General features: G+C 44.4%; 1 protein-coding gene across 1 annotated transcript; it reads right to left on the reverse strand.

Annotated features, from left to right (window-relative positions):
* Positions 1 to 712: 712 nt before the first annotated feature.
* Positions 713 to 13,653, reverse strand: LOC103292773 (membrane-spanning 4-domains subfamily A member 8-like). The gene is made up of 6 exons (XM_008149032.3): positions 13,435 to 13,653; positions 11,472 to 11,594; positions 6,749 to 6,808; positions 5,560 to 5,691; positions 956 to 1,069; positions 713 to 802 (listed from the first exon to the last, which is right to left on the reverse strand). The coding sequence occupies exons 1-6, from the start codon at positions 13,651 to 13,653 to the stop codon at positions 713 to 715; spliced, it is 738 nt and encodes a 245-aa protein (XP_008147254.2).
* Between the last annotated feature and the right edge of the window lie 432 nt (positions 13,654 to 14,085).

The raw sequence follows: 14,085 nt of genomic DNA on the forward strand, positions 1-14,085 counted from the left end.
CATATTTCTTGTTCTTAAGACATAGATAATGTCACTCTGTAATGTTTGGCTATGAAATGAGATAATGCAAGTAAAAAAGCATTAAGCAGAATAACTTGGTAAATATTGAGGCAGGCTAGTAGGAAGCTAGAATAGAGAAATTCCTTGACAGGTGGAATAAGGGAAACTGAGACAAAATAATTAAACAAAGCCAAACAATTTGAGTAATTTACAGTCAGCTAATGAATTGCAAGGTTTTATCTTCCTTAAATAAGGACACTTAGGAGCAAATGGTTTACACATTCCAGGACTTTGTGTGTTCACTCATGTTCACCCTCCTCCTGCCATGAATAGAGAGGCTGGAACATATCAAATGCTCAGTGCATTTTTATTCAGTGAGTGAATGATTGGGAGGATGAAGCTGGGGTTGTCTAGACATTTGATCCGCTAACTCATAAGCTCACACAGGTACGTAAATAAATATGTGCACTGGACGTCCCACAAGTTGATGTCTTATGACCTCTTTGCTCAAATCCACTTCAAAGTCCTATCTCCTTTTTTAAACAGAGGAACAGCATGATTTACAGGCTGAAGAGAATGAAGTCAAGGGTGCCAACAGTTGGGGAAACACATTCCTTAGTTTGTCAGGGAAGGGAAGAAGCTGAATTTCAGAAGCCTAGAAAGGGGAGTTCTTCTTTTGGTCCCAGTGAAAGATGCTTCTAGAACTTTTGGCTTATTGGGAGCCCTGGACCACACTGACATGATATGGTGGCAGGTTCACTGGTCCTGGATTGGTGTAGACGGTTTGGAAGCCCATCGGCCCCTGGAAAAGATAGGTACAGGAGGGGCATTAGTGAGAACCGTGTATGCAAAAACGCCTTTAGACATTCTGGGCAGGACGCGGAGCCTGAAGGCCCCTCTGGTCCCCACGCTCTTTGGGGCATGTTTACAGCCTGTGAAGATCCTACAAACTCACGCTGTTCTGTGACTGGCGGAGTAGCTGACAGCCAAAGTGGGCAGACGTGGAGGCGATGCAGAACTCCAGGAGGCTAAAGATGAACAGCACGGCAGAAGTAGCTACTCCAGGGCCCTAGAACCAGAAGGAACACGGAGGTCATGAGTGGTGCCCTGGGAGTGTGAGGTCTGGCTCAAAGCATGGCTCTGCAATGGACCGTGGCTAGGGCTTTGAGGAAGTCCTCTAACCTCGTCTCAGCCTCGTGGAGAAAAGATCTCTCCAGGTTTTGTGAGGGTCACGTGTGTTTGTAAAAGAATTATTTTAACACTTATGACCTGTGTTCTTCTAAGGGAAACATTGTTTAGGGTGACACCTTGGTGACTTGTTTTAGGTACAGGGCACGAGACCTAAGGATGGGGTCTGGGGTGACACAGTGAAAGAGTGAAACTGTTCTGTGTAAGAGTGAAGAGAAATTTGGGAGTAAGGACAAGCCACAGAGAGGGGAGGGCAATGACGGGACCGGAAGGTGGAGTCTGCAGGAAAAGGCATCTTGTGAGAAATTAACACATTACAAAGCAGGGCTGTCTAACCTCCAGGCATCAGTAGTTCCCTCCACCATCCCTCCGAACCTTTAGAGAAAGTCAGCTACTCAAGCAACCTTCCTGGCTTGTGACCATGGCATTTTGTGGGGAGAAATAATTGGGACTGTCTTTATAGCTTGGGAAAACAGTCAGTCGAAGGATCCCCTAATGGAACTAATTCAGCAGATTTCACGTGAGCACCAGGAGACATCTAAGCCAGGGGTGGGGAGCGTCCGGCCAGGCCCAAGAAATCATTTGGTCTGGAGCTGCACAGCATTAGAGGTAAGTTAATTAAATGTTTGACCAAATACAACAGGTTAATTTTTAAGTTGGTAATTTTTGTATGGCCTGCAAGTGATGTTATACATATTCAAATGGGCCTTGGCAGAAAAAAGGTTCCCTACCCCTGAATTCTAAGCCCATCCCTTGCTGTTCTCCAGCAATGTTCAGGAAAATGAGGTCTCCCACAGTATCTGGGGAGAGAGTTTGGGTAGAATCCACTTTAATCATAAAAGGACAAGAGATGAATGAGCCCAATAACCATTTGGATTCCAATTACAGGAGAGAATAAAAGTGAAAGTGCATGGCACATGGTAGGTACCAAACAGATATTTGTCAATTATGATTTTTAAAATGGCATTGGTGATAGCTGGCTGCTCAGAGAATTCTCTCTTATGGAGAGACCCCTTCTTTTCACTTTCCGTTTCTTCCCTCCTATTTAGCAAGCATTTATTAAACATCTGTTTGCTACGAATGGCTAAGAAAGCATCCTGAGAGGCACAATCTAGTGAAGATGGCAGATAAAGATGTAGATAATTATAATTCAAATCAGACATGGTTAGACACAAAAATAGTGCCTCGAGGCACTAAGGAGAGGTAGTTTCTCAGTAGAAGATTCAATGATGTGGGTTTGGACATATGTCCAGGCAAGGGCATAGCAGAATGATGATGTCTTAGTCAAGGAATCACAGAAGCTTAGAGAGAAGGGCCCTTTGCAAATGAAACTGGTCCTTTTCAAATATATTTTTAACAACAAACATTCTTTCCTAAATAAAACTTTCTAATGGGAGGGGAGCTGGAGGCTGAGTGAAAAAGGTGAAGGGATTAAGAAGTACAAATCAGCAGTTATAAAATAGTCATAGGGAAGTAAATTAAAGTATAGCAAGGGGAATGTAGTCAATTATACATTGTAATGACTATGTACGATGTCATATGGGTAAAGTCTTTATTGGGGTGATCACCTCATTAATTATATGTGTCTAATTATTATGCTGTGCACCTGACACTAATACAGTATTGTACGCCAACTGTAATTGGAAAGAAACAAACACCCTTCCATGGGGAGAAGGAATCCTCAAGCAGTTTAGTTATTATTTGGTGAGCATTAATTCATGCTTAGTGAGCCCTTGCAGTAACCCATCCCTTAGCTCATCTTTTGCTAAGCTATGAAGTCCAGCCCTCCTTGTTCAAGTCTGAGGCAGGAGGTGGGTGGGTGGCCAGAATGGAAGAATTCTCTTTCCAAGATCAGACATTGGCAGAACTGAGATTAGAAGTCAGGTGCTGGTGTCTCCAGCCAGTGTGGTGACTGAGCATCTGGTGAAAATAGCTGGATTCTGGATCCATTTTAAAGGTGAAGCCAGCAGGATTCCCTGAGGAGTTTGCTGAGAGGTGTGGGAAACAGAGAGCAGGTCAATGACTTCACTAAGTTTTTGTCCTCAGTGAATGTAAGGATGCAGTTGCCACCAACCTGCAAAAGGCAGCCTGAGAGAGGGTTTAGGAAGTAAAACCTAGAGGTGAGATTTGAATATGTTAACTTCAAGATGGTGAATGGACAACTAGATACAAGAGACCGGAGTTTGCTAGAGATGTTTTGCGGGAAGCTATGCAACTGGAGTCATTTTCATAGAGAAAGTGTTTCAAGTCACCAGACTGGATGCCACTGCCAAGGCAGGGAGGAGAGAGAGAAGCAGAAGAAGATCGAGGACTGAGTGTGAGAAGTTGGGGGAAAGACAAGAATCAGCAAAAGGAACAGAGAAGAGAGCAACCAGTGTGGGTGCAGGAACACCAGCTGCAGGGCCTGGGAGTCCACCAAAGAGGAGGAATGATGGGGGACCTTGAGCAGAGGAGGCTTTTGGAGAAATGAAGCTGAACATATGGCTAGAGTGGGCTCAAGAGATTATGAGAGGAATGAATTGGAGACTGTGAGGTAGACAATTCTTTTAAGGAATTATCTGCAGAGAGGGCCAGAGAAATGGGGTGGAAGCTGAAGTAACCAAGGAAGGTTGGTTTGTTTCTTAAGATGAAAAAAAAGAAGTGTGTTTAGATCAGTGGTTCTCAACCTTTATAATGCCACAACCCTTTAATACAGTTCCTCACGTTGTGGTGACCCCCAACCATAAAATTATTTTCGTTGCTACTTCATAACTGCAATTTTGCTACTGTTATGAATCGTAATGTAAATATCTGGGTTTTCCGATGGTCTTAGGCTCTACAGCAGCAGTTCTAACCTGTGGGTTGCGACCCACAGGTTGAGAACCGCTAGCAGGGTTGCCTAAGACCATCGGAAAACACAGATATTTACATTATGATTCATTAACAGTAGCAAAATGACAGTTATGAAGTGGCAACAAAAATAATTTTATGGTTGGGGGTCACCACAACATGAGGAACTGTATTAAAGGGTCGCGGCATTAGAAAGGTTGAGAACCACTGGTTTAGATGCTTATAGAAAATCTGTAGCAAGAGGGGGAAAGTGATGTAGAAGTGAAGTGGGGGCAAGGGAGAGAGGAGAAGCACATGGAGTGATAACCTTGAGTGGGCAGAGAGGACAGGGCTGCTGGGCAGAGGGAGACACTGAGTTTACATGGGACTCATCCAGAGCTGGAATTTCAGATCTGTTAGGACCAGAGGACTTGAGATGTGGTGTAAATGCAAAAACAACACTGGATTTCAAAGATGTGGCACCTTTGCAAAATATTAAATTAACAATTTTTAATACAAATTACATATTGAAATGACATTTTAGATCAATTGGGTTAAATAAATGTCTTATTAAAATTAATTTCACCTGTTACTTTTTTTCATTTTTAAATGTTAGAAAATGTTAAGTCACATACGAGGCTTACATTAGATTTCTATTGGATAGCTTGGGTCTACAGCACGAATTGGCTCATTTGTCTATGCCTATTCTCTGGCTGCTTTCACACTGGGTTAAGTACTTGCAACAGAAACCAGATGGTCTGCAAAGCCTTAAATATTCACTCCCCATCCTTTTCCACACACGTTTGCCGAACCCTTTGTCCATAGTAATGGGCAAGAAGGCAAGCATTGAGTAGAGGTGCAGCCTGTTGGTATGGTGCATTATCTGTCTAACTGCATCTAATTCTCCCAACGTCATAAGGTAGGAACTGTATTTTTTTTTTTTAATCTTCATTGTTGAAAGTATTACATATGCCCCTTTTTTCTTCCATTGACTGCTTAGAGCCTGCCCCCACCCCCGGCCTCCACCACCCTATTGTCTGTGCCCATGGTTTATACATATATGCAAACAAGTTCTTTGGTTGATCTCTTCCCACCCACCCACCGACCTTTGCCTTCCCTCTGAGATTCGACAGTCTGTCCTATGCTTTTATGTCTCTAGATCTATTTTGTTCAATAGCTTACTTAGTGCATTAGATTCCACATATGAGTGAGATCAAGTAATACTTGTCTTTCTCTGACTGGCTTTTTTCGCTTAGCATAATATTCTCCAGGTCCCTCCAGGCTGTCTCAAAGGCTAAGAGATCCTTCTTTTTTACTGCTGCATAGTATTCCATGGTGTAAATGTACCCCAACTTTTTTATCCACTCACCTACTGATGGTACTGTTTTATAAAGATAGAAACCAAGATTAAGAAGTCACATGCTTAGAGTAACAGCAATAAAGCTACACACTTGAAACTCTGTTCTGATTCTGACAACACCTCTGTTTTCTTTGATGCTTGGTGAATTCCTAAACATAGCTAAGTTGGACCCCAGAAGAGCATTGGTCAAGAGGGATACTCACTATACCCCAGTAAAAATAGTAGTCGGGATAGTAGTAACGACGGGGGTTGATAATCAGCTCTGTGATGAACAGCATGATTCCAACCATAGAACAGATTGCACTGATGACGTTCAAGCCCAAGCTTCCATTCAGCTGAAGAAGACACAGAGGGTCAGGATGTGAGAGAAAAATGATTGTAGTTGAGTTGAGCATAGATTAAACTTGTGATTCTTAATGTGAATTCCCAGAATCCTAGTTCTGGAGCCAGAGGTGTACTATGCAAAAAAAAATTAAAATGGTGGTAAATTAGCTTTGAAAACACCTGGGATGAAAAATGTTCAACAGGACTTGTGCAGGACTTCTCAGAGCCTTTAACTTGGATTATGGATCTTCCAGAAGTAGACTACTAAATAAGAGATTTCCACCCACCCCCACCCCCGCAAGTTTATCTAACCATCTTCATAAAGTGTCTCATGGGACAAGTGTCCCCAAGAATAATCTTTGGGAAATACTTGACCCATTTATCCCCCAGGAGATGGGCAGAAACCTTAACCCAAGTGTCTTGGGATGTGAAGGCTCCATGCTCCAAAATTCTGGTAAATGTGCAGAAAGGCATGCCCAGTACTGACCTTCCCTATGGAGATTTTAAAATAGATCTCATCTGGTTTGGGCCTGGTTCATTCTGGGCCCCTTGCCCCAGATAACCTGCTTGTGAGAGAAGCCAAGGTACTTTCTTGGTCCAACGCTTGAGGACCACCAAACCTTGCTCACATTGATTTACAGAGCTTATTTGGCAGGATTCCTTAGGGAAGCTGCCCTGTGAGCCTCCCCTGGCTTCCCTGTAGAAATGTCTGGCACTGGGCTCTGTGTGCTGCAGGCAGTCAGTGCCTGCTCTGCTAGAGGGGAGCCCTGCACCCCAGGTAGCTTTCTGCCTCCTCTTGTAAGATCTTAAGAAAGTTATTCTCTCCGACTCTCCACACCCTGATGCTACCCTTCCTTCCACCGAATCTTCTGGACTCTCATTTGTGACTCTGTCCAGGTTGATGTGGTCTTGTAAGTGAGTATGAGTGAGCATGCGTGTCAGTGCCCTGTGTCTGGTTATAAGTAGGTGCAAAGATGAGGGAGGCATTGTGTGTGAGCTCCTTTCCCTTGTTGTGTGTGTCTTCTAGGGGTTCATAGTTGGGAGAGCCTGTCTCAGGATGGGACTTACCAGGCAAGAAGATCTTGGTAGCTGTTCTGATGCCACTGAGAGGGATCCTGAAATGATGAACTGGCACAGAAGAGGGAATTTAGAAAGAGATTGGTTCAGGACCCCACCTTCAGGCTTCTTTGTTTCTGGTCACACATATGTTCTCTCATACACCCTAGGATCCTCTGCTGGGATCTCCCACTCAACTGAGGAGAGAGAGAGGAGAAACGAAGGAAGGAAAGAAGGAAGGAAGGAAGGGAGGAAGGAAGGAAGGAAGGAAGGAAGGAAGGAAGGAAGGAAGGAAGGAAGGAAGGAAAAACTATTTTACACCCCTTATAGGGCAGTGAATTGGGATAAATATGTATTTTAGAATCCAGTACACCTGGTTTTAAACTTTAACTTGAAACTCTCATGATCTTGGGTAAGTTATTCATTTCTCTAAGTGTATATTTCCTCTTAAAAAAATTGAAAATACTATTTGTCTTCCTAATTGTTATTGAGATAATCAATCCCTTGCATCTAGCATTTGCTATATCTTGCCCATGGTAGATCCTGTACATGGTAGATACTCAATAAAATTACTCCATTTCTTGCCTTTTATTTTCCCACATGCACATCTTGTTGGCCTCCTAAAAGGATTCACTCAGGCATGGGGGCTCTTGAGGGAAGAAGGAAGGGGTTCCGTATTTTTACTGCTTTTAGATAGAAGCCCAACATCAGTCCTTACCTGTCTACAATTTGGTGAGTACCTCTTAGTTAGTCAGAAAAATGTTGCATCTCTGTGATGCCCAAGATCAACTATGAGGGCTACAGGGTAGATTGTGTGCTTTTATTTCAACACTGATGTTCTGCAGGCATAATGGTAATGGGATTCCCTGCTGTCAGTGAGAGTCTGAGAGGACATCAGCTATGGTTTAATGGAAGCTTTTCTGAGTCCTACATGAAGTGCTCTTAACTGCCTTACTTAACTGCACAATGGCCTATCAAGCATCATCATTATTCCCATTTTATAGAGGGGTGGACTGAGACTTAAAGATTTTGAATAACTCATCTAAGATCATTCAGCAAATAGCTTATCTTGGAATCAAATTCAGGTAGTTGACTCCCGATCTCATATTCTTAACCCTCATCCTCTACTTACTCCAGCTCAGTGTAGATGCCTGTGCCTTGGAATGGAAATGGATGGTCACAATGAAAACTAACTCTAGCCACTTGTGCCTTGTAAGAGGAATGCCATGTTCCCATAAGTGGAAAAATAAATATCAATATTACGTCCTTCTTTTTATACAGACATGATGCAGAAGAATGGAAACAGAAGGCTGGACTTCTAACATCCCTTCTGATCCTTTTGAGGTGCCCAAGGAGACTAGCCTTTGGTTTTGAGGAGGACCTTAATGATCTTTAGGAAATAGATAGTCCTGGAGTCAAGAAGGCAACAAAGGCCCTGACCAGTGTGGTTCAGTTGATTGAGCGTTGTCCTATGCACCAAAATGTTGCCGGGTTGATTCCTCCTCAGAGCACATGCCCAGGTTAAAGGCTCATTACCTAATAGGGGCGTGCAGGAGGCAGCCGACTGATGTTTCTCTCACGTTAATGTTTCTCTTCCTCTCTCTCTACAATAAAAGAAAATATATTTTTTTAAAAGAAGGCAACAAAAGGTAAAAGTGCCCTGCAGAACAAAGGGAGAGTGCTGTCCTAAGGGCTGAGGGCACCTGAGTAGCCTGGTGAAGGGGAGATGGCCAGGAAGGCATTTGAGGTGCTTAAGGGAATTGGACACTGAAGTGGTATGCGGTAAGAAACTGTTTTGTGGCTGTGGTGTTAGTCTTCTCCATTGCCCCAAACTCCACTGAAATCTGTTATATACACAAGTATCTGTGGTTGGCTGAGCTCCAACTCTGGGTCTATGCAGAATAGAGAGAACTCAGCCTCAGAAGATGAGACAAAGGAGGTACTCAGACAAAAGTGCCCCCAAGAACATAAGCCCTGCCATTTTGCAGATGCTGTGTGGGCGTGAAGGTGGAAGATAATTCTAGGCAATTTTATTTAATTCTTATGGTGTACGGTGACTTGGGTTCATGTCCAGGTTACTTTGGAGTTTTAATACTTGTTTTTTTGTTGTTGTCATTGCTAATCCTCATCCTAGGATATTTTTATATTTCCATTGATTTTTACAAAGTGGAAGCCAGGGGGAGAGACAGAAAGAGAGAGAAACATCGATTGGTTGCCTCCCACACGGGCCCCAATTGCAGGTGGGGATGAGCCTGCAACATGTGTCCTTGACCGGAATTGAACCCGAAACACTTCAGTTCCAGAGCATTGCTCTAACCATTGAGCAACTCAGCTCGGGCTGGAGTTTTACTATTGTTGAGAAAAGTTGTTTTGAATCACAGATAAGTGTTCAAGTTGAGAAACAGACTACGATATAGCAGGGAGAAAAGGAGATGGGTGGTGGGAGGGGAGGAGGAGAGATTGAGTGTGTGTGTATATGTGTGTGTGTGTGTGTGTGTAGAAAGGACGACACTAGGAAGAATGTAAAAGGACCATAAAGACAATACACTGGAGAAGAGAAAGGACCTATGGTTCTTAACCTTATTTTCTTTAATATATTTTATTGATTTTTTACAGAGAGGAAGGGAGAGGGATAGAGAGTTAGAAACATCAATGAGAGAGAAACATCGATCAGCTGCCTCCTGCACAGCCCCCACTGGGGATGTGCCTGCAACCAAGGTACCTGCCCTTGACCTGAATCGAACCTGGGACCTTTCAGTCTGCAGGCCGATGCTCTAGCCACTGAGCCAAACCGGTTAGGGCGGTTCTTAACCTTTTAAGGGGTTCCAGATCACCCTGAGAATGTGATAAAAACTATGGGCTTTTCCAGGAAAAAAAAACCAATGTTACTACAAAATATTAATCTGTAGATTCCAGGTTGATCCCTGCTGTTTAATTTCAATGACTGTTTTGTTGCTGGGCAGCCACTCTTAACTCCTGGTGGAAACATTTTTCTTCTGGAGCTCCAGCCGTGGGCTTGTGTTGCAGAGCATGTGAGCGCTTGGCTGATGGAGTAGGAAAAGGTTTCCTGACCTCTGAGTTGGGCTCATGAGAAAAGGTGCCCACTTGGGACAATGGTGCCTTACAGGGCTGTCACTTGGTATATGAGCTGAATTTTGTCTCCTCGTAATCCATCTTTTGAGGTCCTAACACCCAGGACCTCCAAATGTGACTGTATGGTTGTTTCCAGACTCACTATAGTTGGACTTTTTTTTTTTTTTTTTTACTTTACAATGGTGTGAAAATGATATGCGTTTAGTAGAAACTGTTCTTCGGATTTTGAATTTTGATCTTTTCCAGGGTGAGTTATATGCGCTAAGATACTCTGGTGACGCTGTACAGAAGTAGCCAGCCTCAGCCCGCTGTCAGCCACACAATCAACCCATTCTCTACAGTGTAGAATTTAATGCACTTTTGATGCAGGATATTTTCAATTTATGATGGGGTTTTGGGGATGTAACCCCATCCTAAGTTGAGGAGCATTGTATTTGAAGAGAGGGCCTTTAAAGAGGTGATTAAGGGTAAATGAGGTCATCCAGGTTGGTTCTAATCCAATATAACTGATGTTCTTATAAGAAGAGCTATGAGGACACAGACACACACACAGAGAAGACCATGTGAAGACACAGGGAGGAAGACAGTCATTTACAAGCCAAGGAGAGAGGCCTCAGGAGAAACAACCCTGCCCACACCTTGATCTTAGACTTCCAGCATCCAGAACTATCTATGTACATAAAAAACCAGTGTCCGTGATGACTGTGATGACCAAACAACTGGTCACCATGAGGTGCATTGAGCACCTCTCGGTCCCTCTCCCCACCCCCCCTCCCTGGTTCACGAGCGGGGTGGGGCGGGACTGGGGACTGGCAAGCGGGCTGAACGGCTGACTTCTTGGTCCCTGCTCCAGGCCCCCAGCTCTGATGGATCAGCGATGGTGAACAGGGGAATCGGGGTGGGTGGCGGGAGGAACAGGCTGGCTGTCAGGCCGTTGGGATCACCAGCTCATCCCCAGCTGCTCGGGGCTCAGGGCTGTGGGAAAGCAGGTGCCGGTGACTTCACCTCCATGCGCGTGTGCCGGGCTGGCCACTGATGGAACACGCTGCCTGCTCGGGGCCACTCACCTGGGTGCCACCCCCGCTGCTGCCGCTGCTGCTGGGGCTTGAGGCGCTGACGGAAGCTGCAGAGCGCACCCACGACCTACTTGCTCCGGTGTGAGTGGCCCAGAATGGGCAGCGTGTTCCATCAACGGCCGGCCCGGCACACGCACCTGGAGGTGAAGTCACCAGCGCCTGCTTTTCCGCAGGCCTGAGCCCCGGAGCAGCTGGGGATGAGCTGCTGATCCCAATGGCCTGACAGCCTGGCGATGGAGGTGGCATGTGGCCTAGGGACTGGCAAACGGGCAGAAGATGGCCCTGATTGCAGCCGGCTAGGCCCTAGGGACCCTACCCGCACAATTTTGTGCGCTGGGCCTCTAGTGAGATAATAAAAATACGTTGTTTAGCCATCCAGTCTGTGGTATTTGTTCCGGCTGCCCAAGTGGACTAATGTTCTTGGTGAATAAAGCGGGAGCTGGGTTCACAGCCCATGTGCTCTCTTGCTGGAAAACTTCTGTTGCAAAGTACACAACTTGCCAAGGTGGGCCTCTGTGTATTGGCACTTTCTGGAACTCACTTGCAGGGCAACCCACATTACTTACCCAGATACCTGCCCAGAAGGGATAGCCTCCGATGAATGAGATAGCTGTGTACCTCCCAGGGATGATGGTCCCCATGATGCTGCCCAGGCCAATGTGTACCAGGCCGATCAGGATCTGGATGGCCTGTCAGGGGAGCCAGAAGTTGAGACCTTTGTTTCTGAGACTGGATCCTGCCCACAGTCCCCACCCCTCACGCTGCTTTGCCTCCTTCTTATTTAAAAAAATATTTCCTTTTCTTGGTCTAAAAAGTTATATGAGTAATATAAAAATAAAACTTGCCATAATTTCCCCCAACTCAAAGAATTACAATCACTTACATTTTGGTGTATAGCCCTCCATTGTTATTTTCCCCCCAATAATATATAGTGTTAATACAAAATGGCCCTGCATATTTAACTTAATAATATTCCCCATGGTATTAAGTATTCTTTAAACATATGCTTTTTAAGGATTTCCCACATTCCATTGTGTGGATGATCTGTGAAGTAGTTGGAACAGGGATATTGGGCAGGTAAGATTGTTTCCGTTTTCATATCATAAACAACACTGCGATAAACATCGCTGTAGATTAAGTCTTTGTGCTCATCTCTTATTTTGGTGATATGGTTTAGGACTGAAATGTATCTGCATCTCCCCCATCAAATTAGTATCTTGAAGTTCAAGCCTCCAGGGCCTCAGAATGAGATTTCGTCTGGAAATAGGGTTGCTGCAGATGTAATTAGGTAAAATGAGATGTACTGGAATAGGGTGGTCCCAATATGACTGCTATCCTTTTAAAGGAATGCCCTGTGAAGAGTGAACACAGGAGAATGCCAGGATGGGAGTTTTGCTGCCACAAGCCAAGGACCTACTGGAAGCTAGGAGACTGGCCTGGAACAGATCCACCCCTAGAGCCTTTGGAGGGAGCATGGTCCCATGGATACCTTGATTACAAGCTTCTGGCCTCTAGAATGGTGAGACAGTAAATTTCTAAGTGTTCTAAGCCACCTCGTTTGCAGTACTGTATTATGGAAGTTCTAGGAAACTAATACATATTCTTAGCCAGATGGTATATACACATCCATATGTGTGTGTATGTACTACAAAAATGGCAGTGAATACAAGTACATTATTTCCTTAAATTTGCACAAATGGTAGCAAATTACACACCATGTCTGCTCTTAACCCACCCCCACATTAATTATATAGCTTGTGGGTATGTCCTTATCATTGTACAAGGAGGTTTCTTTTTAACCTCCACATTTCATTCTTTGTATGTACAATACATTGATTTAACCAGTATTTCATTGATAGGTATTTCAGTTATTTCTGTTCTTTTTCTATCACAAGACATGCTTCGATAAAAAACTGCATACATGTCATATTTCTCGTGTGTACAGGCATGGCTGCAGGACAAAGTCTCATAAATGGAATTATTGGGTGTTTTTATATCATTTGACATTACTATGAGTAGTATATGGGGGTGGAGTTAGGATTTCAACCTGAGCATCCTGGATCAGAATCCATGGTCATCATTCAACCACGCAGTGAAATGGGCTTCCCCTTTCCCACACAGGACAGCCATTTGGGGAACATCAGTGTGAGCTCTTATTTTGTTCCCATTGGAGAAAGATTCCATTCAAACAAATTGGGTTTAGAATCCACCTTCTGTCTCACTGGACCCACTTCTTCCAGAGGCCACATGGGTCAACATGGATTCTGGCAACAAAACCAACATTCCAACTTACTGCTTCTTTGTTGCTTTTCTTTCTCTTTCCTAAAATGCCCAAGAGAGATAATACAAGGTCCCACCCAGAGGCCCTGGTGATGCTGTAGAGCTGAGCTTCTTAATAGACCCGAGTTTGGCAAGGCTGGGTCAGCTCCAGCCCCACCTGCTGGATTTGGAGATTCTGTGTTTCCAAACCTCCTCCCACCCCTGACTCCAGCCACGTGGCCAGTGCACACAGTGTGAAATCTCACTTACCCCTAAAACTTTGCCATCTTTAAAGGATCCCTGGTCAAGTTGCATATATGTAGGTGGCTCCAAACCAGGTGGGTTCCCAGAAATTATGTGGACTTGAGGCTGGTTGAGTGGATATCGGGGCACCTGAGACATGTTTCCGGGGATCACAGGATGTCCATTGTGGGGTGCTGCCACAAACACAGTATTGGCCTGGGGGCCTGCTGAAGTCATTGGATTCATGCTGCTAAAAAAGAAATGCAATAGAGTCATCTCTCACATGTGCACTAATATTTACATTGAAAAGATGAGCATCTCAACCCCCTATGAGTTTATTAATTCTTTTTTTTCCTGACATTTCTTTTTTTTTAATTTCTTTATTGATTAAGGTGTCACATATTTGTCCTCATCCCCCCATTCCCGTCCCCCACCCCTCCCCACGGATGCCCCCACACCCCTATTGTCCTTAACCATTGGTTAGGCTCATATGCATGCACACAAGTCCCTTGGTTGATCTCTCCCCCCAACCCCCACCCTCTCCTACCCTCCTTCTGAGGCCCGACATGAGCGAGATCATGTGTCACTAGAAATACACTTATAAGAACCAAATGTGAGACGAGCAATAATAGTTATGCTGACAGGCAAATGAATCAGTCTGTAGTAAGTTTCTTTCTG

The sequence above is a fragment of the Eptesicus fuscus genome, chromosome 13 (genome assembly GCF_027574615.1).
Source record: "Eptesicus fuscus isolate TK198812 chromosome 13, DD_ASM_mEF_20220401, whole genome shotgun sequence".
In the NCBI taxonomy this organism is placed as follows: Eukaryota; Metazoa; Chordata; class Mammalia; order Chiroptera; family Vespertilionidae; genus Eptesicus; species Eptesicus fuscus.

Bases quoted from the DNA above. Each gene is read 5' to 3' on its own strand.
- LOC103292773 (XM_008149032.3), bottom strand. From the start codon at position 13,653: ATGAATCCAATGACTTCAGCAGGCCCCCAGGCCAATACTGTGTTTGTG. The intron at 11,595-13,434 runs GTAAGTGAGATT...CTCCCCTGACAG, and splicing joins AAGATGGCAAAGTTTTAGGG to GCCATCCAGATCCTGATCGG. The intron at 803-955 runs GTGAGTTTGTAG...TATCTTTTCCAG, and splicing joins TCCGCCAGTCACAGAACAGC to GGGCCGATGGGCTTCCAAAC.